Source organism: Bemisia tabaci, chromosome 10, assembly GCF_918797505.1.
Source record: "Bemisia tabaci chromosome 10, PGI_BMITA_v3".
Lineage (NCBI taxonomy): Eukaryota > Metazoa > Arthropoda > Insecta > Hemiptera > Aleyrodidae > Bemisia > Bemisia tabaci.
The window spans coordinates 42,037,843-42,059,815 of NC_092802.1; the positions used below are offsets into that span (position 1 = coordinate 42,037,843).

Here is a 21,973-nt window from a genome sequence, read left to right on the forward strand (position 1 = left end):
AATTCTCATTTTTAAACATTTTTTACCATTTTGCTAGAATCTGAGGATTGACAGCGGCATTTTTTTTTTTTTTTTTTCATGTTAGAATGTTGGCTGCCCTTGTGGGTTCTAAGAGCTCCCTATTTCAACTTGACCTTACTCTCTCTCTGTAGGTCCCAAAGAAGATACCATTGCAGGAGCACTGAAACATTACAAGCGAATATTCGCGATCGGATATCATTCATCTAACGAATTGATCAGTGCTGAATGATGTCGATGATCGGTGAAAGCAGGAGCAAATTAGGTTTTTGTTTTTTTTTTTATGAAATAAGAAGAAAATACGAAGCACTAAAACACAGCAAATTGCAAAAACAGACTTGAATTGAGAAAACCCAAAAACAGGAAGAAATGACGAAACGAACATTCTGGTGAAGGAAGAAGTTTCTGGCATCGATTGCATCAATTAATTCAAATATCGAATCCAAGTCCCGAGGTGAATTCGAAATTTCAAAATGATGAATTTCAACGGTCTCCGGTGGGACCAACGAGGAAGTCGAATATCTTTAAAAAAAATGAACAATCGTCGAACATCATTCGACGGTGAATGATATTCGATCGCGAAAATTCGCTCATCGATTCGATGGCGCTCCGTTCGGCAACATGAGTTCGGATGGTGGCGCCCCAGCCGTATGGCGGCCAACTTCAAAGCGCCGACTACAAAGCTCGACTCAAGGGCGCTCGAATCGAAACCCTTCATCTTGGGTTCCTCCCTGGTAAAACTGATGAAGAGTTGCAGAGCGCCTCTCGGCTGTCATATTCCATACCCGCACTCCAATCACCGCCTCCCTCCCCCCTCTCACCTCGCACTTGATGAAAAATGTCCCAGCGAAATTATAGAGAATCGGCAGTCATTTTCTTTTTCTTTCTTTCTTTTTTAAAAAAAAATTCTTTTTCTTCTTTTCTAATCGATTTCTGCACATACTCAGCTGTATTTTCAAACTAAAATGTTTGAAATCTGATCATTATTGAATACGCTATTCAGCGTTATGTGACAGACCGAGTGATGCAACCCTCTCGTGTGTTCAAAACTTCAAACAGGTTTCTCTCAAAACTAGGTTTTTTGACCTTAGGCTACACTTTTCTCAGGATCTAATGGATGGATTATTTATCAAAAACTTTTTTTGGTATTTTCCATACCTTTTTGCTGAATCCGGACGAGAGGGTTGGTTTATGTCATTCTTCAAAAGAAAGAAAAAATGAGTTCTAAGGCCGAATTTGCTAATTTTTTTATATTTTTTAAACAGATTCATAAAATTTAAATTTTTAGAATTTTTTCAAAATTGCCTCGTCAGAAGCTAGAATGAAGTCTGAGAAATCAAATAAAAAAAAGTTTTTGAAAATCCAGCCAGTAGGACCTGAGATAAAAGTGCCCTAGCGTCAGTTTAGTTCGCATGGTTAAGATAGGGACTGCCGACTCCCCTGAATAGCTGTATGTATAGGGTCGTTCCGCAAACAGCTTTTTGCCTTAGGGGACCCCATATGGTTTAAATTATGATTACGGGAGGGTCATAGAGATTCTTCATACAGCATCATACTATTTTTGCAAACCTTGAGCAAAATTCATGATTTGCCACTGCAAAAAATTCCAAAACATGGAAGAAATATTTCTTCGCTTTTGACAAACCTTTAAGGTAGGTGCGAACTTACCCTAAAATTTACAAAAGCCGCAAAATATTTTCCTCCGTATTTTGTATATTTTTGGCCGTGGCGAATCATTGAAATCCCTCGTATAAGGATCCATTTCCAGAGTCAGACTTCCGAATTTTACTTGAGGTTTCCACAAATCGTGCTGTTTAATGATGCTATGTCACGGATCTCCTTGACCCTCCGTTATTCACAATGCATAGCAAATGGGGTCTCCTAAGGGTGGAAGTTGGTGAAGGATCGACTACGCAGTAAGAATAAATAACCAGAATTATGTGTCAATATGAGAAGTAAAACTCGAAGTAACACGAGCTTTTCGTTAATTTTTTCGTGTTAGTTTTCCTTGTGCCAAACCGACCAATCTTCGGGTTGAAGTGTGAATCTTTTCGGGGTGAATTTTTGTGTTGAATATCCGCGATCGTGTTAAAAGCTATTCGCTAGCCGCTCGCAAGGCTCAACTTCTAAGGATGGGGAGGAAAAAGTTCCGCAGGACACTTTCACCCATTGGCGTGGCTTGCTTTGCGATGTATCGATTGCTCTGCCATTTGAACCAATGGAAAAGGATCGATAAACACGGTGTTCGCAACCAACACCTCATTAATCGATTCCTTACCACAGCTTCAAATGGGGAAATATCGATAATCGATCATTTACGCCTCCCCACCGCTTTCGAGATGTCTCGGACGGTGGCGTGGCGTGAATGATCGATTAGCGATTTTTCCCCATTTGAAGCTATGGTAAGGAATCGATTATTAAGGTGTTCGTCGTAAACACCCTGTTTATCGATCTCCTCCCATTAGTTTTAATGCCAGATCATCGATATATCGCAAGCACGCCACGCTACTGGTCTCGGAGTAACTTACGGTTCGGGGCCAATTTAACACAAAATTGTGTTGAGCATTGGGCAAGCAAATCCTATGAGTGAATGTGATCCAATAACAAGATCTTAGGTTTGGGTCCGACGCCATGGGAGAATGCAAGAAAATACACAAATAAATTAAAAGTAACGCCGAAAAGTAATAAACACGGCAATTTTTTAAATATACGTCCCCAAATTCATTGTCATTGTCGCTCCTTAACCAGCTTCTGTCTGGCGAGAAGTCGTTTACGGTTTACGTCGTAATTATAAAACAGGAGATCCTCAACACACTATCACAAGAAGAACAGTGTTCAAGCGCCTTGGGTAAAAGTCAAGAGCAAATCCTTGGGAATAAATCTTTGCGAGGGATTACAATGGTTTATCACTGCAATGCAAAAAAAAAAAAAAAAAAAAAAAAAAAAAAAAAAAACCCGCAAAATCCAAGATAATAAATTACATACTTTTCACTGACAGGAACGTTTAAATGCATTACAATGCGCAAAATTCGCGATACATTTTCTGCTGGTCATTTCCGGGACGAAGGAACTTAACTTCACACCAGGGTTGCCAAATGGACTCGAGCAAGTCAATTTTTGCAAGAATGCTCTCGGAAATTGTTTCTGCACAATGTGGCTGATTTTTGTAAGAGATGAGAAGAAAAATCAGTGGAGTTTTTAGAAAAAAAATACCGAGGATGCTCCTGGTGAAAACGCAATTTGCGAGGGGAAATTTGGCAACTTCGAAATTTAGTTACGTCCTTTCGAAACGAAAGAACGTAACGTAACCCTTCTCGGGTTCTATTTTCAAATTTTACCGTCGCACTGTCCAAGTTTATTTGAGACTTTCGAATTTCACGTCTTGAGGATAATGGCTGTTTAAGGAGCAACCGTGTCTGAAGTCGGAGCAGTTATCTCTGTAGTTGGAGCGGTTATCTCTGTAGTCAGAAGTGTCATGTCTATCGTCGGAGCGACTATGTCTATTTTCTCCTCAGCCACCTCATTTCCTCTGGATTACGTGAGTACATTGTTTTTAATCCAAAAACAAATCTCGGGAAGTTTCAAGGCATCGCGTTGCCTGGTCTTCAAGCCAAAAAATGATGCATTTGGACGTATTAGAAAATTAGGGAAAGCGAAATGGACGTATTTCTACCAAACGGAACTATGTGCATTATGACGTGAGCCCTGTCATGCGTATAATCTGATGGGTCTCAGGGCTCATGTTTTAATGCACATAGTTCCGTTTGTTAGAAATACGTCCAAATGCACTTAGGCTGGTTCGAGTTGAATCCTTGTAAGTGGAAGTGCGGTCCTTTTTATTCAAAACCGCGCTCGATATTGCAGTGTAATTTACCACGGGGTCTCCTTCCTCAGTACAACGAGCTCTTAAACTAAAAATATTCACTTCAAAAATAATGCATTTTATTCAGATTATTTAAAAACCTGTGCATTTATAGAATTATCTTTCCATTTGTTTTCAGTGTAATAATCCGTGACCCGTGACGACACCGAGTTGGATCTATAGTGCGCATCACCAACAACGTAATCCACATGGCAGGTAAAAGAGTTCCTTCAAAATCGAAACCCCTGCCCGAAGTTGACAGAATATGGAGAAAAAGTGACACCATGAGCGGAACAGATTCAAGCGAGGGATCACATATTGGATCAGCGGATCCGCTGGTAAAGTTGGATAGGTGTTTAGATCGGTCTCCTGATGAGTTGGACAGTTATACTGGAGCAGGACGATCTCAACCTGAGCCTGTCGTTATGTTGCACCGAATAAAAGAGGAACCTGCGGAAAGTATCCGTGAAGATCCAGCGCATACATTACACACATTAGTAACTAAGGTCGAACATGGAGAACCTACACCGTCACTGGATGAAGGAAATGAAGAAGGAGAAGATATAGAAGGTACAGAAGGGCGCATAAGTGAACATCTACCACAGTCGCCCCACATATCTGCTCAAATCGAAAATGAAGAACTTTCACTATTCATAAAATCTGAAAACGTGTCAAACAGTCCTCGCGTCACAGAAAGCTTAGTTCCGTTGGTGCCTAAATTAGAGAGATTCTGCGCTCCAGACTTGAGGACTCAATCCGGCAATTTTGTCAGAACTTCAAACGATTCCCAACTAATAAAATTGCAGAACGTTTCTGTGAGAATCGAAGATCTCTTCACTGCAGAAGCTCGTAAGCTGGGAAACGCTCATACAAACAGTGTCCGTTGTGCGTGTAAATATTGTCGCAAAACCAGCGAAAGTGCCCCTGCCGGAAGATGCCAACCGAAAGATTCGGAGGAAAAAGGACCAGTCGAACACAACGAGTCAGCTCTCAGTTTTCAGAATGTTTCCGAAAGAAAAGTTTCGGGGTCCCTGCCGCACGAAAATTCAATCATTTCTGAATCCGAGATTGGTTCGGGAGATTCTGCAGTGGCTTCTAGGGCAAAAAAACTGCCTGTTTGGGGTGAGGCTCCTGCAAAATCACCTACCTTAACATCGAACGACGAAAAACGACAAAAATTTGACGATGGTTCTACCTCATCGGAAAGAGGTTCCCAGTCAATACTCAGAACTAACGGTCATTGTAAATCTAAATTATCTTCTAAAACGAAAGATACATCCAAAGGAAAAATACCAGTGCTTCGTGATGGACGACCGTTTCGTTGCAAGGATTGTGATTTATCTTTTAAGAGGAAAGGTGATTTAAGATCACACATGTCAGTGCACAGTGATGAAAAACCGTTCCGTTGCAGTATTTGTAATTTATCCTTTAAGAGGAAAGGTGATTTAAGATCACATATTCTAATCCACAGTGAGAAAAGACCATTCCGTTGCAGTGAATGTAGTTTATCTTTTAAGAGGGAACGTATTTTAAGAGAACACGCTCTTATCCACAGTTACAAAAGACCGTTCTGTTGCAACGATTGTAATTTATGTTTTAAGAGTAAACGTGGTTTAAGATCACATGTTCTAATCCACAGTGACAAAAAACCGTTCCGTTGCAGTGAATGTACTTCATCTTTTAAGAGGGAAAATGATTTAAAAAAACACATGTCTGTGCACAGTGATGAAAAAGCGGTCCGTTGCAATGTTTGTAATTTGTCTTTTAAGAGGAAAGATTATTTAAGATCACACGCTCTTAGCCACAGTGACAAAAGACGGTTCTGTTGCAACGATTGTAATTTATGTTTTAAGAGGAAACATAGTTTAAGAATGCATGTTCTAGTCCACAGTAGCGAAAAACCGTTCCGTTGCAGTGAATGTACTTTATCTTTTAAGAGGGAAGATGACTTAAAAAAACACATGTCCGTGCACAGTGATGAAAAAGCGGTCCGTTGCAATGTTTGTAATTTGTCTTTTAAGAGGAAAGGTATTTTAAAATCACACATGTTAGTGCACAGTGATGGAAAACCGTTCCGTTGCAATGTTTGTAATTTGTCTTTTAAGAGGAAAGGTAATTTAAGAGCACACGCTCTTATCCACAGTGACAAAAGACCGTTCTGTTGCAACGATTGTAATTCATGTTTTAAGAGGAAACATGATTTAAGAATGCATGTTCTAGTCCACAGTAGCGAAAAACCGTTCCGTTGCAGTGAATGTACTTTATCTTTTAAGAGGGAAGATGATTTAAAAAAACACATGTCTGTGCACAGTGATGAAAAAGCGGTCCGTTGCAATGTTTGTAATTTGTCTTTTAAGAGGAAAGGTAATTTAAGAGCACACGCTCTTATCCACAGTGACAAAAGACCGTTCTGTTGCAACGATTGTAATTCATGTTTTAAGAGGAAACATGATTTAAGAAGGCATGTTCTAGTCCACAGTAGCGAAAAACCGTTCCGTTGCAGTGAATGTACTTTATCTTTTAAGAGGGAAGATGATTTAAAAAAACACATGTCTGTGCACAGTAGCGAAAAACCGTTCCGTTGCAATGCTTGTAATTCATGTTCTAAGAGGAAACATGATTTTAAAACTTATGTTCTAATTCACAGTCGTTAAAGGCCGATTCATTGCAGTGAGTGCAGCTTAAGTTTTAAGATGAAAAATACATGAATGAAATTCTCCCAAATGCACGACGCAGAACCATTTAGTTGCAATCGCTGTAATGGGTCAGTTGCGCTGGTCACAGAATTGAGTTTTGGTGCTAGATTCTAGTAGATTGGCTAAAAATATTAAGATCCGTCCAAACCGCAACTCTCTACGTTCAATATTAACCGAGATATCGCTCTCTGAAAAGTTTGGTTTTAGACGTTATCCACCGCGGTAGTGACACCCTTTGTTTTTTCCGCCTCGCTTTCATCCGCGTTTCACGCAGAGTAACCAGTGCTAATGTGTGTCACCCTGACTGATGACTACCGCGGTGGAAGACGTCAAAAACCTGACTTTTCAAAGGGCAATATCTCGATTAACATTGAACGTAGACGGTTGCGGTTTAACTGATCTTAATATTTTTAGCTAATCCACTAGAATCAAGCATCAAAACACTATTCTGCGACCAGCGCAACTGACCCATTTACAGTTTACTATTATCAAATACGAGTATAAATTGGAAGGTCACATGTACTGCGTTTTGCAATTAGGAACTACAATTCCTGGCTCATTCGTAGAAACGCTTTTTTTTATATATAGGGAAACTGGACTCCATTTTGCAATTTGGAACTATAATTTCTGGCTCATCTGCAAAAAAACTTATGTGCTAAGGGAAACTAATGGTACATACGCTGTTTCTAAACTGGCCCAGGAATTATAGTTCCCAATTGCAAAATGTAGTCCAACAAATGATACGTAAATTTTTTTCTAAACTGAGCCAGAAGTTGTAGTTCCAAATTGCAAAATGTAGTCCACATCACAGTGCACGTTCTCTGTAAATCGTTAACTTGCGGTGACTGTAATATTGGACTTTATTTTGGAATCAAGAACTACAATTTCTGGCTCATTCATAAAGACACGTAAGTACTTGCATTTCATAACGAATGGTACATACCCTGTTTCTAAACGGTGCCAGAGATTGTAGTTCCTAAGTGCAAAATGTATAGTGTGATTCATCTTTAAAGAGAAAAAATGAAATAAGAGGTCACATGTTCGTGCACAGTATTGAAATACCTTCTAATTACAAGTATTGCCATTCATTATTTTAGACTAGAAGTATTTTTAAAAGACATTCCTCTCAGTCGCATATTGAAATGAACAAAAAGTGGAATAAGAAAAAAAAGCACCGTTAAGTAGAACCACTCTGTCGTCCTAAGGAAAAACGCCGTATGAACCCTCAGGCGTTGCCAAATTTTCTTTGATAAAACACGACTTTATTGGTAAACATATGAATATTTTCCATCCAATTTTTCGGATAAGTATGTTCTGAATTTCACCTGAAGTTCCTGAAAAATTCGGGGGAAAATGTTCATGAATTCTTTTAAAAATAAACATTTTAGTGAAGGAAATTCGGCAACTCCCGAAGGTTTATACGGCGTTTTTCCTTAGCACGGCAGCACTACAATGCATCGCTTAAAGTAAAGTGCAGTGAACGCTAAATGGACAAGAGGACCCATGTGCCACAGTGGCGCGCGCCGTGGCGTGAATGATCGATTATCGTTATTTCCTCATTTGAAGCTATGGTAAAGAATCGATCATTAAGGTGTTCCTTGCGAACACCCTGTATATCGATCCTTTTCCACAGGTTTAAATGACGGATCAATCGATACATCGCAAAGCACGCCACGCCACTGATGTGCCATGAAGTGGTGAGCCTTTGACGTCTTGATGAACAACTGCAGTGGCGATTTTGGAAGTTGGCAACACTGTATTCCTCCACTTCAATCCATTTAAAATATCGATTTAGCTGATACAAGCTGCCGCTTCAAGAATCGATTGTTTTACGTACGTTTTACTGGGTGTCTAGCGACCGAGAAAGTCAGGGAGATGAAATTGGTCAGGGAGAAGTCAGGGAAAGTCAGGGAAGAAAAACGCAAAACCGGGAGAGAAGCGAACTCCCGTCGAAGATCGCAATTTTTTGCATAACTTTACGGCGCTTCGATATTTATTTAAGTCTCGAAGATGCAAATTTCTATAAGGTTTTTTGAAGTAACAAACAAAGATCTTCCAAAGCATTACTATTAAGTACAAATTATGATGTAATAGTGGAAGAAAGAAAATAATCTTTTTTACGAGAGTCTCTGTTGGCACCCAACGACCGCAGAAACGTTTTTATTCTTGAATTGTAATCCATTGCTTTGAAGGGTGGAAAACATCGTACAGACTGAAAGCAAATCTTGGTAAAAGGTCATGGAAAGTCAGGGAGAAAGAAAATTCAATAGGTCAGAAAAAACCTTGAAAGTTAGGGAGTATGAAAAGAAAAATTTGCTAGACACCCTCTATTTAATGAAGGAAAAACATTGTTGCCACCTTTCAAGAATCTTCATTGAGTGGTACATCGCGAGCAAATATTCAATCTCAGATTTCGAATTAGATCGTGAAATTAAAAATGATCTCAACCTCGAAAAAATTCCAGAAGGTCGATGCTTTTTATGAAACGAAGTTTAAATAAGAAGTAAGAAGAACTAGTGGTTGCAAATTCTCCATCGAAACGGCGCCGCGCACAGTGGATAGAGTCAGTAGAGGAGGTCGGACAAACTTTTCAAACTTTAAACGCTTATGCCTTCGTTTATACAAAACTTCGAGGTTCTAAAAGTGGTTCCAATGGTTTCCTCGTGCAATTGGCTTCTCAAAGCACCCCTTGAACTTTAAAATGTGACGAAATAAACATCAAAATTCGAAGTTTTTGTCAAAATTTTCACGGGCGACCTCTCTAATTGACTCGATCCACTGTGCGGCGCGGCGCCCGAGAGTGCTAAGAGTGTCGAATTCTCGGCCGATAGCTTCGATTGCATAATTTCTTTTAACGTTCGGAACTTCAGCGTTTAAAAAGCCGTTTGCTTGCGCATGCTATTATGCATCCAGATAGAAATTTAATATCACCAGAAGAAATAATGCAATTGACTTACAGAAACAAACGTAGTTAAATGATAGAAACTGAAACGACAAATACCAATCATAACGGACTGAAGATATCTCGACTCCAAAGGGATGATACGGTAGAAACTCTACGAAACAAGGACAATCAAGAACCACTTAAGCCTCCACTCAGATACATACTGAAAAGATGGTCAAAAACTGTATTTGTATGGTAACGGTGACGCAACAGCATCCAAATATTTTGTAATGCATACCACAGGGTTACCACAGTCAGGGAATACCGGGAAAAGCGGGAAATGTCAGGGAATTTTAAAATGTCAAAGAAAACCTGGAAATGTCAGGGAAAATGTCGAAAGTGCCAGGGAAAAATTGTTAATTTACCTTTCTTCGCTTTCTAGAGTGGATTTGACGCCCAAAACAACAAATTCTGTCTGGAAACCATTTCAAATTATGTCTTTTCGGCCGTATGGCATAGCTTCAATTGTCAGGGAATTTTACTCAAATATGTCAGGGAAATCAGGGAAACGTCAGGGAATTTCATGTTTTTAATTATGTGGCAACCCTGATCCAGCGGCGAGGCGTGAATGATCGATTATTGAAAGTTTCCCATCTGAAGCTATGGCAAGGAATCGATTATTAAAGTGTTCGTTGCGAACACCTTGATAATCGATCCGTTTCCATATGTTTAAATGGGAGATGAATCGATAAATCGCAAAGCACGCCACGCCACGCCACTGATGCAAACGGAGAGGGAACAACTTTCTAAAGCTTCGAATCTTACTTAGTTTGAAGTAGAGCAAAAGTCGACTTTGCTTATTTTTATTTAATGTATTTTTTAGGATAAAGTAATGTACAAATACTAATGAAGGAAAATAAGTTTAATCACGTGCTTGCTTTTATAGTAGCACACACTCACACTTTTTGTGCCCTTGTCTCGTGATTTTGTGTTTGTTTCTAGCTTAAACACGGATACCCGTCATCTTAAAGCATTATTCTTTAGTCTTTAGTTTTAATAGATACTTAGACGTATTTATGCCAAAGGAACTATTTTGTACGCAAAACATCTATATATAGTTTGTTTTAGTATAAATACGTCCATTTTGATAGAAAATTCAAATGGACCTCATTTTGCGATCAGGAACTACAATCCCTGACTTGGTTTAGAAAAAACGTATGTACCACTTGGTTTTCTATGCACGCACGTGTTTTTACGGAGGAGCCAGAAACTGTAGCTCCTGATTGCAAAATGTGGTCCATTTAATACTGCCTATTTTTCACAAATAATTTATGTCAGCTGATATCCTAGTACTTCGGCTCCAAGTATTACAATGAAGCGCATAATCTAACGGAAAGGGAACGCTATATTTACACAGTATATCTGAGTTTCTTGACAATGTTTCAGTGCCCCAGAGATGAACGGTATAAGTATTCGGACCATATTTTGCAATTGGGAACTACAATTTTTGACTCAGTTGAGAAACAACGTATGTATCATTAGTTTCCCTGTGGACATAAGCGTTTTTACGGATGAGCCAGAAATTGTAGTTCCTAATTGCAAAATGAAGTCCATTCGACGTTCAGAGCTTTCCCACACCAGTTTAAGTGTGAGTAAAAATTGGCTAGGGTTAAGCAAAACACCCACATTTACATTACAGTATTTCAACTTCTGTTCATTTTTTGGAAGGAAACCAGCCGAGATCATTAGGTACTCAAAATTGTTGCAATTTTTCTTGCGCATATGAACGTTATTTCCGCCAAATTTCAATTGGCATTGTTGGTCGCCTTCCTCCTAAGAAATTTAAATAGAGATAAGATTTTGAATCACTGCAATGTACACGATATAATGCATTGCTTCGCAAATATTAGTACGTAATTTTATGAATGATATAGCATATAGTATAGTTGATAATATTAAATTAGTATACGGTAAAGCTCAAGGAAATGTATGACCAGTATTGTCTTGTAATTAGAAAGGTATACCTCTGTAAAATAATTCCAATGTATGCATGTCATCTAGTGGGTATTGGAAGGATTGCCTGAATATGAATCAAATATATAAAATACAAAATTAATTCAATTCTGAATTTGAATCTCTATATACCTCACCAAATATTTTCTTTTCATTATTGCCCCTAAAAAAATGATCTGCTCTAAGTTGGATCACACGATGATCATACCAAAAATAAGTTCCGGCTATCGGTTTCCTCCAAATTAAACAATAATTTTTTTTTTTATTAAATTTTATTTTTTTAATATTCTTTTTTAAAACTGGATCTGAAGCGTGTTTTTACCTCTCAAGTTTTGACGCACCTTGAATCCAAAAATCCTAAAGCAAGAAGTCGTCATTACGGCAATTTTTTCATTTTTCCAAAGAAATATTGGAATGAACCATAATATCATTCAGTTAGGTGGCGCTTCAAATTTTTAAAATTTTCAATCACGACACCACCGGCAGACAGGTACCATTTTGCAGTGTATGTAATCTCACATCACGTCTAGAGGGTGAACATGCGGTGCCGAAGTAGATTTTCGCGACAAAAATTTTTTCGCTGACCATCTCATCAATGATATCAAATCGATATTTGCAATCCAAGCTGACAAATAGACGATAAAAATAAATTTATCCTCTTTGCCGTGATCGCTCCTCGCTTTTGAGGATAACATCAGGAAATATTTTGCAATCCGTGACTAAACCTCCGGATCTCATCCACCAATTTTCAAAACCCGTCCTTTTCAGAGGGATTATTATAAACTTGATTAATGTTTTTCTTCCTCTTCTTCTCTCAGAGTCAGGACACAAAGTGTTCTCAGACGCGGATCCGGCAGGTTGGCAATACTGCCTTTCCTCCATTTAAACTTGTGTTGATTAATCGATTCTTGCCGCAGCACCTGCCCCTCCGAGGATCGATTCATTTCTATAGGTTTATATGGAGTGGAAACAATGTTGCCAATAGAGCCAACCGGACTGTCGGGACGTGCTTTTGCGTCAAAATGGGTTTCGTACAATTTTTTTTTTTTTTTTTTTTTTTTTTTTTTTTTTTTTTTTTTGTGGTAAACCTAATATTCATTTTTAGCCCTCTGGATTAGTTTTAATCATCCAAATTCTGTTTAATGTCTCTATTTGTTTTAGTTACTGTGTTCCAATTTTTTTTACAAAAAAAAAAAAAAATCTTTTAATCACCGAAGCACGCCTCAAATTCAAAATAATTCTTCGTGAATTCGATAAATTTCAAATGAACTTCAATATACATTTACTTGAACTTTGATACTCCACGGAAAATGCAACTTTTGAACATTTCTTCAGGCCAGAATCCCGCAAAAACCTGCTCCCACATTGGTTGAACTCACCGGCGGATCCAGATAGTCAGCTACAAATGTTTTCTCTCCATTTCAACCTATGAAAATGAATCGATTCTCGGCAGGGCCGGGCGCTCCGAGAAAAATCGATTATTCAACACACGTTTAAATGGAGGGATTCCATTGTTACCAATTTCAACTCAGCACCCCGCGTAGTGCCAATTTTGCAAGTTGGTAACGTTGTTGCTCCTCCATTTAAACCCATTAAAAATATCGATTTTAGGTGAGCAAGAATCGATTGTTTTACGCACATTCAAACGGAAGAAAAACAGAGTTGCCAACTTACTAGAATCGTCACTAACCTCGCACAGCGCCTGTATTCATTTTAATTCGTCCGTTTTTCTAAGAATTACCAATCGCGAGGCGCGAATGATCGATTATCGATATTTGCCCGTTTGAAGTTATGGTAAATAATCGATCATTCAGGCGTTCGCTGCGAACACCCTGTTTATCGTTATTTTTACATTGATTTAAATGGCCGATCAATCGATATATCGCAAAGCACGCCACGCCACTAGGATTATCCCATCGGGGCACGGGGATTGTTGACTATCGATTTTACGGTGAAGAATCGATTACTAAGACAGCATTAATGGTCGATATTTTCCACCGGCTTAAATGGCATATCGATCAATGGATTCACGATACAGCAATGTTACCCCACCGGAAGCCGGAGGGGGAGGAGGCTGGTCGGAGGAACTAATCGAATTTCCAGGAGACAATTCCTGTTTGGATTATTTAATTTTTTCGCCTCTTCTTCCGCCCGTCGCGATAATTGTTTTGTTTTGACGCAAGTTAATTCGGAGACAATGACGTTAGCCCGGGGACGTCCGTGCGCCGGGCCCGGCGGGTAATCGCGTTAAAACGGTTGCGTCTCGCCGGCGTGCAGGCGCTCGCAGCCCAAGTCGATCGCGCGCGGGGAAGTCCGCGGAAATTGCGAAATTCAAATTGCGAAATGAAAAAATCGAATTACGACCGCCGCGGCCGGGGCCGCCTGTGTCGGGTCAGGGAAAAAAAATCGGGAAAAAGGAGAAGAAGAAAGGGGGCGAAAATCAGAGTCGGCTCATCAACTTTTCAGGGAACGAGCGGATCGCAGCTCCGTCGTGGTAACGAGAAACAACGTATGGATGTACGAGCGATGCCAAACTTAGTCCGCTTGAGTACAAAATTGTAGTCGGCAACACTGTCCACCCTCCATTTAAATGGCTTTGAAGTAATCGATTATGGAAGAGGCGGCCTGTATCACTGAGGATCACTAATGATAGGCGGATCCAGACACTTTGAAAGCGGGGATTAGAGGAGGGGTGGGGGAGGGGGGGTTAGGGGACTTCACCAACAAAATTTTCGTAATTTTGAAGCATCTATATTATGCAGTTCGAGTCAATTTGGACAGCACCAGCAGCACCTATCCGCAGCAGGATTTGCACGGCCCTCCTGTCGTTTCCATAATTAGTGCCTCTTTTCGCAATAATCTCGGCGCCTAAAAAATGAAGGCTCTGCGCCATCGTGGCCCCTAAAAAGTGCCCCCCCCCCCCCGAAAAAAAAAATCATAGTTTTTCTGTTTGATAATTTTTCGAAATTTTCCCCGATTGACAGGTACTAGTTCTGTAACCAGAACATCTTGCGTCTAACTTGTCACTAAATGCGCCGTGATACGTAGGCAAAAAGTCAATTTGGCCCCTGAAAATCGCGCTTGATGCGCCACATGGCTCCTAAAACTCCAAGGTGAGTTTCGAACACAGCTCCTACCAAACAAATCAATCGGAGGGTAATCATCTCCTAGCTCGGCCATAAAAGCGCTCGTCTGCAGCAGGAATTGCACGGCAGGTCCGTTGTTCCGAAAACTAGCGTTCCTTTTCGCAATAATCTTCTCGCAATCGCCATCACCACACACTGAAAAAAAATTCTCGGCGTTTTTACGAAGGTCCGTTGGTACCTTTACCATCTCACTTTTTTTTACCAATTATTGGTAATTTTACCAAGACAGACTGGTAAGCTTACCCAAAACCCGGTATTTTTACCGTTTTTTCCAGGTAAGAATACCACTTTTATTGGTAATCAATTCCCGGTAACTTTGCCATTTTATCTCGGTAATTCTACCACAGTCGATAAAAAATATTGGCGTTTTTACCAAGGTCCAGTAAAATTACCGAGAAAGTTCAATAATTTTACCGAGATTTCTCAGTAAGATTACCAATTCCATAAATGGTAATTTTACCAAGAAAAAACTGGGATCAAATAGAACCCTGAATTCTTGGTAATTTTACCCTTTTCTTAGTAAATACACCGAGATTTTTTTTTCAGTGCACACATCAATCGGAGGGTAGTCATCTCGGAGCAATCGCGCCGTCCGTCCGAGCGGAAAAGACAGCCCTCGGGGGGGGGGGGGGTGGATGAAGGTGAAGTTTCTCCCGGCCGAGAGGGGGGTGGGGGGGTTAGTGAATAATTTTAGCGGGCGCGCGGTACGCGACGCGGGAGGGGGGGGGGCGTCGGATGGTAGTGCATGAATTGCACGAATGGAGTGGCATGAATATTTCAGCTAGGATATAGCTAGGTTTGTACAAGGGCTCTGAATTAGTAATGGGAATCGAAGGCCCCGTGGGAAAAAGCGCGCAAGGCGCATCGAGAGCCCGGCGACACTTGCGCGGTTCCGCGGGCGCGCCCTCCGGAGAACAGCGTAACCGTTGCGTTGGGTTCGGCCACACTCGCGCTTTCTGCCCGCGCGGAGTTTAGCGAAAGCGCGCAAGCGAGGCTCCGGCGCGGGCGGCGGTTGCGCGGTTCTCGCGGCGCCGCGTTCAATTTCTCCCCCAACAATCCAACACGCCCGTCAACCGTGCGCGAGTGTGTTAGTTATATAGGTTGCTACTATTTAATAAATTAAGCGCTCCTACTTTAGACTTGGATTCTCCTTAATACATAATTTATCATTTTATATCAGTCCTATTCTCTTAGTCGGCGGTGTGTGTGTGTGTGAGGGTGCGTGTGTGAGTGTGAGTGCGCCGCACGGACGCCCGGCGCACACTGCCGTGGCCGACCTCAAAATTTGGCCGAAACTCGACTCCACATTTATGTGCGGAATTATGTAAACAGTAATTAAATCACAAATTAAACACGATCTATTAAAAGGCAATTAAAGCAATAGGAGCTATGAGCATCTGCACGAGATCTGCGTGCATCACAGTTAATCCTTTTAATTCGATACAAGGTGTCTCAGGTCGGTTAAAACCGGAAAATATCAGAAAATTTGATGTCATCAGGAAATATTAGGAGTCCCGGTCATGGATCAGGTACATCAGGGTTGCCACGGTCAGGGAAAACTGGGAAATATCAGGGAATTTTAAAAAGATATAGGGGAAACCGGGAAAATGACGAAAATGTCAGGGAAAATTAGTTAAATCACCTTCATTTGCTTTCTAGAACGGGTTTGAGGTTTCGAACAACAAATTTTGCCTGATAACTATTTTCAATGATGCCTTCTTAACCATCCGTCACATCTTCAATTGTCAGGGAATTTTATTTTCTAAATTTTGTGGCAACCCTGGTACTTGCGAAAGTGAAACATTGGATCAATTTAATAAACTTATTGTGTTGTATAATCCGGACACCGTGTGATTTATATTAACATATCTCCTTTTGTCATTAATAGATCCTTCTCTTGAAAATAAAACAAATTCGTCCATGCATACACTGAGCAACTAATACTTTTCCAACGAAATTTTTTTATTTCCTTGAAATGATATAAAATATGATATTACCTTAAAATAAGATTTGAAAGTCAAACAGATTTTCACAATAAAAATATTTAATCTTTCGAATATTTTTATAATGAAAGTCAAACAATTAAAGTAAAAAAGAAAAATACGAATTTCGCTCCAAAGAAAAAGAGGTTGTTCCATCTGCCCCTGGATTGTGCCCAGAACAAAAACCTCTCAAATTTTCAGGTACCGAAAAGCATGGCTTAGGACGTCTGAAAATGATCCAATTTTTTAATCTGGCCACCCCGGGGGAAGGCGGTTTGGAGGTCATAAGACAAACAGTTTTTTGTCTTTAATTTTTTAAAACGTGTATCTAGATAACTTGAAGCTTTCAAAAGCTCGGTACAAACGACGGTTTTCCTTATGACGCATTGACGCCCCCCCCCCCCCCCCCGGGCTATCGTTCTTCCCTCTCGTGGAGGTCAGATGAAAAATTCAACTATTTTTGGGCGCATCAAGACATGCCTTTAAAGGTTGCGTCCTGGGTCCAGCCACAATGACAGATGGAACAACCTTTTCCGCAGCAGAAATCATCTTCTGTAAATTAGATCGTACAATTTTCTTTTCTAAAAAAAATAAACATCAGAATTAATTTTTTTATCATTTTCTTTCAGTGGTGTTTCCCCGTATATCTCTTCGCAAATAGGAATGTCGGTAGTGGTGATCCTTGAAAGTTGGCGACACTCTTCTTCTTCATTTAAATGTATGTTAAACAATCGATCCTTGGCGAGGCAGCTTGCGTCACTTCAAATCGATATTTTGAACGGATTTAAATGGGGGAAAACTGTGATGGGAACTTGGAAAATCGGTCGAGTTGCGAGGTCGAGGACGACCGTGTGCGGAGCCGACGGCGGCGGTGACCTCACTACATTATTTATTTATATATTTGTTCGTTTATTATTTATTATTCATTCATTTTATTCGCTCCGCGCGCCCGCTCATATTTTTCGCCGGATCAATTATTTAGCATTTAATTCTCGACCGTTAAAATGAGCCCGCCTTAATAATTAATTTTCCATTCCGACCTTTATAGAATGCAGCGTTCCTTTGTCGACGCTCCGCTCCCGCGTTCCGCCCGTTCCGTTCCGTTGCCGTTCCCGTGTCATTAACTTTGCCTTTTCAATATGCAGCGATGCAGTTGCACCGCAAGGTGTCGTTGCGGTGGCGAGTCGTCCAATTTGGCAACACTGCCCCCTTCCCCTACCCGTTTTACATCCATTACGAATGAATCGAACCTAGGCGAGGCTACTATGTATGTATATCGTCGTTTTCCAGATCCCTATAGGTATGAAAAACCGATATTGTCCCGGAAATCAAAGACAAGTTGGAAAAGTTTAAGAAGATGACCAGAAATTTGATTATTCTTGAAAGAGGAAGTAATGACTGGGGCCGTTTTTGGGCCCATCCTGAATTTCCTCAAGGCTACGATTTTTCGCTCATTATAGATCAATATTTTGCGGAACGAATGATCGCGGAATTTCGGAATGATTTTTGCGAAATGATTGCGGAATTTTTATTTTTGCGGAATGATTTGGTCATTTTCGGTCTCTTTTCGGGTCTAATACTGGGCTGAACATTAGTCTTAAGGCTAATTTTGGCAAGAAATGCGGCTTTTCCGGGTTTTGGTTGAATGCCGCTATATCTGCCAAGATCGACCCTCATCAGACCCATGTTTTTAGGCCAGTATCAGACCCCAAAAGAGACCAAAGCGATCAAATCATGTTGCATCAATTATAAATATAGACCTGCAATTGAACGCCATTTTTCAATAATGAACTAAAATTTCTGATCCATTCGTAAAAGCATCTATCTGCGTAGAGGAACTAATGGCACATACGTCATTTCTAAACGAGCCAAAAAGTGTAGTTCCGAATTGCAAAATGTAGTTTAATTGAAGTGTTGAGGAAATTTAGCCTAAAACGGCCTTTATCGATATCTTCTCTTGAAAAATCTTGAACTTCAACGTGTGAAAAACCATGAGTACTGTTCGCACCATGAAACAAGAGCTCATCGATCTGGGTTACAGTCTTCATGGTCGACAGAGGAATGAAATTCAAGTATAAGAATTTTGATTGTAGCCTATTGAATTATTCACTCCTAAAGAGAAAAGTTTTACTCTTCTCTGTCATTTGCAGTGAAATTAATTATTTATTGCCGAAGAAAATGGTTCATTATAAGATCTACGCGTGCAAATTGTCAATATGAATAATCAGGGATCCCCCCCCCCCCCAAGTCTGTGTGGACACCCGAGTTTCCCAGACATAAAAATGTAACTCCATTTCACACATTTTCTGCAATTTGTATTTCCACTCATGAAGTGTAGGTACCACGTATCTGCTTCAACTAGGAAATTTCGGCCACCTCTCATTGATTTTCACTTTGATTGACAAAGCGAAATCTTGGGTAAAATGTGGATAGCAATTGCGCAGTTATAGTCTTGTTAAAAATGTAATTGTTTGAGCCAATTTTGCACGACTACATCTGCAAGCTGAATATTGAGTTTGATAGACAAAAAGATAGAAAAAGGAGACAAAGAGATTTTGGAGCCATCTCCTGGTCGAAGCGGGTGGCTGCCAGTGGCGTGGCGTGCTTCGCAACATGTCGAATGATCTGCCATTTGAAGATATAGAATAGGATCGATAAACAGGGTGCTCGCAACGAACACCTTAATGATCGATTCTTTACCATATCTTCAAATAGAGAAATATCGATAATCGATCATTCAACCATAACAACCATCCGTTTCAACCAATAGGAGTACCCTAACAATCGGATCCTTTTTCATTGGTGTAAATGACGAAGCAAGGGATTTTGCGCACCGAGCACGGCACTCTCCATCGGTGGCGATTTTCCTAGATGGCAACTCTTTATTTCCTCCATTTGAATCCATTAAAAATATCTATTTTAGACGAGGAGGGCTGCCTCACCGAGAATCGATTGTTTTACATACATTTAAATGGAGATAAAACAGTGTTGCCAACTTTCAAGAATCGCATTTGCTCTTCATCCATTGCAGTCAGGGTTGCCACAGTCAGGGAAAACCGGGAATTGTCAGGGAAAATCTGTTAAATCACCTTCATTTGCTTTCTAGAACGGGTTTGAGGTTTCGAACAAGAAATTTTGCCTGAAAACTATATTCAATTATGCCTTCTTAACCATCCGTCACATCTTCAATTGACAGGGAATTCCACCAAAATGTGTCTGGGAAATCAGGGAAACATCAGGGAATTTAATTTTCCAAATTCCGTGGCAACCCTGATTGCTCTCTCATCCATATTCATCCGTATTTATATGAATCGTGAAAAAGGAAGCAACGGAAAAATGTTCCGTTAGGATCAAGATCCACGCTCCGGAGCAGATAGTTCTAACTCATGTTCCAAGTGTTTGTATAATACCTAATCAATCTATCGACTGATTGATTGATCGACTGAATAAATGTTTTTATTTGAAATTCGCCTCGACTGTCATAAACGCCTCTTTTCATCGCCGCTTTCTTTTTCCTTCCTCTTTTCATCGTTTTAGAATCGTTTATTGATTAGTCATCAAAAAGTCCGAACGTCGATTGGAAATTTTCTGAATGATTACTGAGGCTACATGTGCAAATGCGGCCAACTAGAAGTTGGGCGCATCTAGCTTCAAGCTATTATTCACGAGTTTATCCGTCAACCCGCGATTAATTTGAGTCATCAAGAATACTCTGGACTTAGGGCACAGATAGACCGCTTTTAAACATTTCGAATAATTTTATGAAATTTATTATTATTAAAAATAAATGTATTATTATATATTATTATATTATTATTTATTATTATATTAATATTTATTTATTATTATTTTATTTATTATTTATTTTTTGATTATTTTATTTATCTATTTATTTTATTTATCTATTTATTTTTTTATGAATTTTATGATTTTTTTTACTTTATTTTTCGAATTTTGTTATTATTTTTTTTTTTTTTTAATTTTATTTTTTTTATTTTTATTTATTTTTATTTTTATGTAATTCATTAATTTGAATGAGCCACTAGAAAAGGTCTGAACTTGATCGAAGTCACAGGTTTCCTTTGTCCATTGCAGCCACCTGCTTCCACCAATAGGACCCCTCCATATCTCTTTTGTCTTCTTTGTCCATCGCTTTGTCTATCAATTTCTATAATCGGCCCACAGGCATCACCTTGCTACGTCAACTCGACTGTCAGCTGGCAATAAATTGGTTGAATTCTGACCAGCTTTTTCTCCCGTACTTTTACGTCAGAGAAATTATACTTACCCTCCTGCTGAAATTCCTACAGGGTGTCTAACTGTCTAGCGATCGGGAAAACCGGGAAATGTCAGGGAATAATTTTTTATGTCAGGAAAATCAGGGAAAACGGTCAGGGAATCCGAAAAGTTCGGCAGGTCAGGGAATTTTATTTTGCAAGCGATTTTCGTGTCGGAAACCTCAAGGAAATCGAAAAACAAGAATTTATCAGAAAATTTTCCGCGAATTTCACTCTCTTGGAGATTTTTACCGGGATTTCTGCTAATGTCTCATAAGTTTTAATAATTAGGCAAAAATATCTCCCGTAAGTTTAGGAACCATATATTTTGCTGTAATTACTACATTTTACTCCTAAAACGTGTAATTCTTTTTTTTACTTACCTACACGTAAACTGTTCAACCGTGTCGAAAAATCGTGAAAATTTTTCCTTTTCGTCAGGGAAATGTCACGGAATTATTTTTGCCGTCCGTCGGGGAATTTTAAATTTTCCCCGGTTTTCTGGGCCGATTTTGTCAGGGAAATCAGAGAAATTTCAGGTAAATTTTATCTTTAAATTTCTTGACAACTTGTTTTTGCAGCTGCCCCATTTTTTTTCCGAAAACGGAACTCTTTAGCGACGCGACAACCCTGATACGGAAGGGGGTCGGCGGATGGTGCGGACTGGGGGGTTGGGCTCATATTGTATTCGCGGAGTCAAGTCCAAACACTTCAACTGGAAGTCGACGCCGCGCCGCACAGTAGAGCGAGTTAATAAGATATGATGTTAAACCTTCAAAACCTCATATTTTCCGGAAGTCGTAGGCAATTGGCAAACGCCGAAAAATCGCAATCTATTATTTTCGAATTTAAAAAAAAAAAAGAAAAGTAAAAATTCAGAAGTAAATATAAAGGATATGAAAGACTGATTACCCTGATTAGAATCCAAACGGATGTTTTCTTCTGCTTAAATGCATGGCATCATCTAGCATACTGCCGTGCTAAAAAAGAACGCCGTATGAACGCTCGAGAGTTGAAAAATTTCCTCTGATAAAATGATTATTTTTGAGAAAAGTTATCAACATTTTTCCTTGAAATTTTTGGAATATTTAGGTC

The 21,973-nt window shown here is 39.7% G+C and overlaps 2 protein-coding genes across 2 annotated transcripts in view; both read left to right on the forward strand.

Moving 5' to 3' along the window:
• Positions 1-21,973, forward strand: part of bab1 (bric a brac 1) — a 423,053-nt gene that overhangs the window by 39,279 nt on the left and 361,801 nt on the right. The window lies entirely within an intron of this gene.
• LOC109031894 (uncharacterized) lies at positions 83-12,529 on the forward strand. The gene is made up of 2 exons (XM_072305372.1): positions 83-3,556; positions 4,020-12,529. Exon 2 carries the CDS (start codon positions 4,090-4,092, stop codon positions 6,532-6,534), a length of 2,445 nt encoding a protein of 814 aa, XP_072161473.1. The 5' UTR covers positions 83-3,556; positions 4,020-4,089; the 3' UTR covers positions 6,535-12,529.

Excerpts from the sequence above, each read along its gene's own strand:
- LOC109031894 (XM_072305372.1), top strand. The coding sequence starts at position 4,090 with ATGGCAGGTAAAAGAGTTCCTTCAAAATCGAAACCCCTGCCCGAAGTT.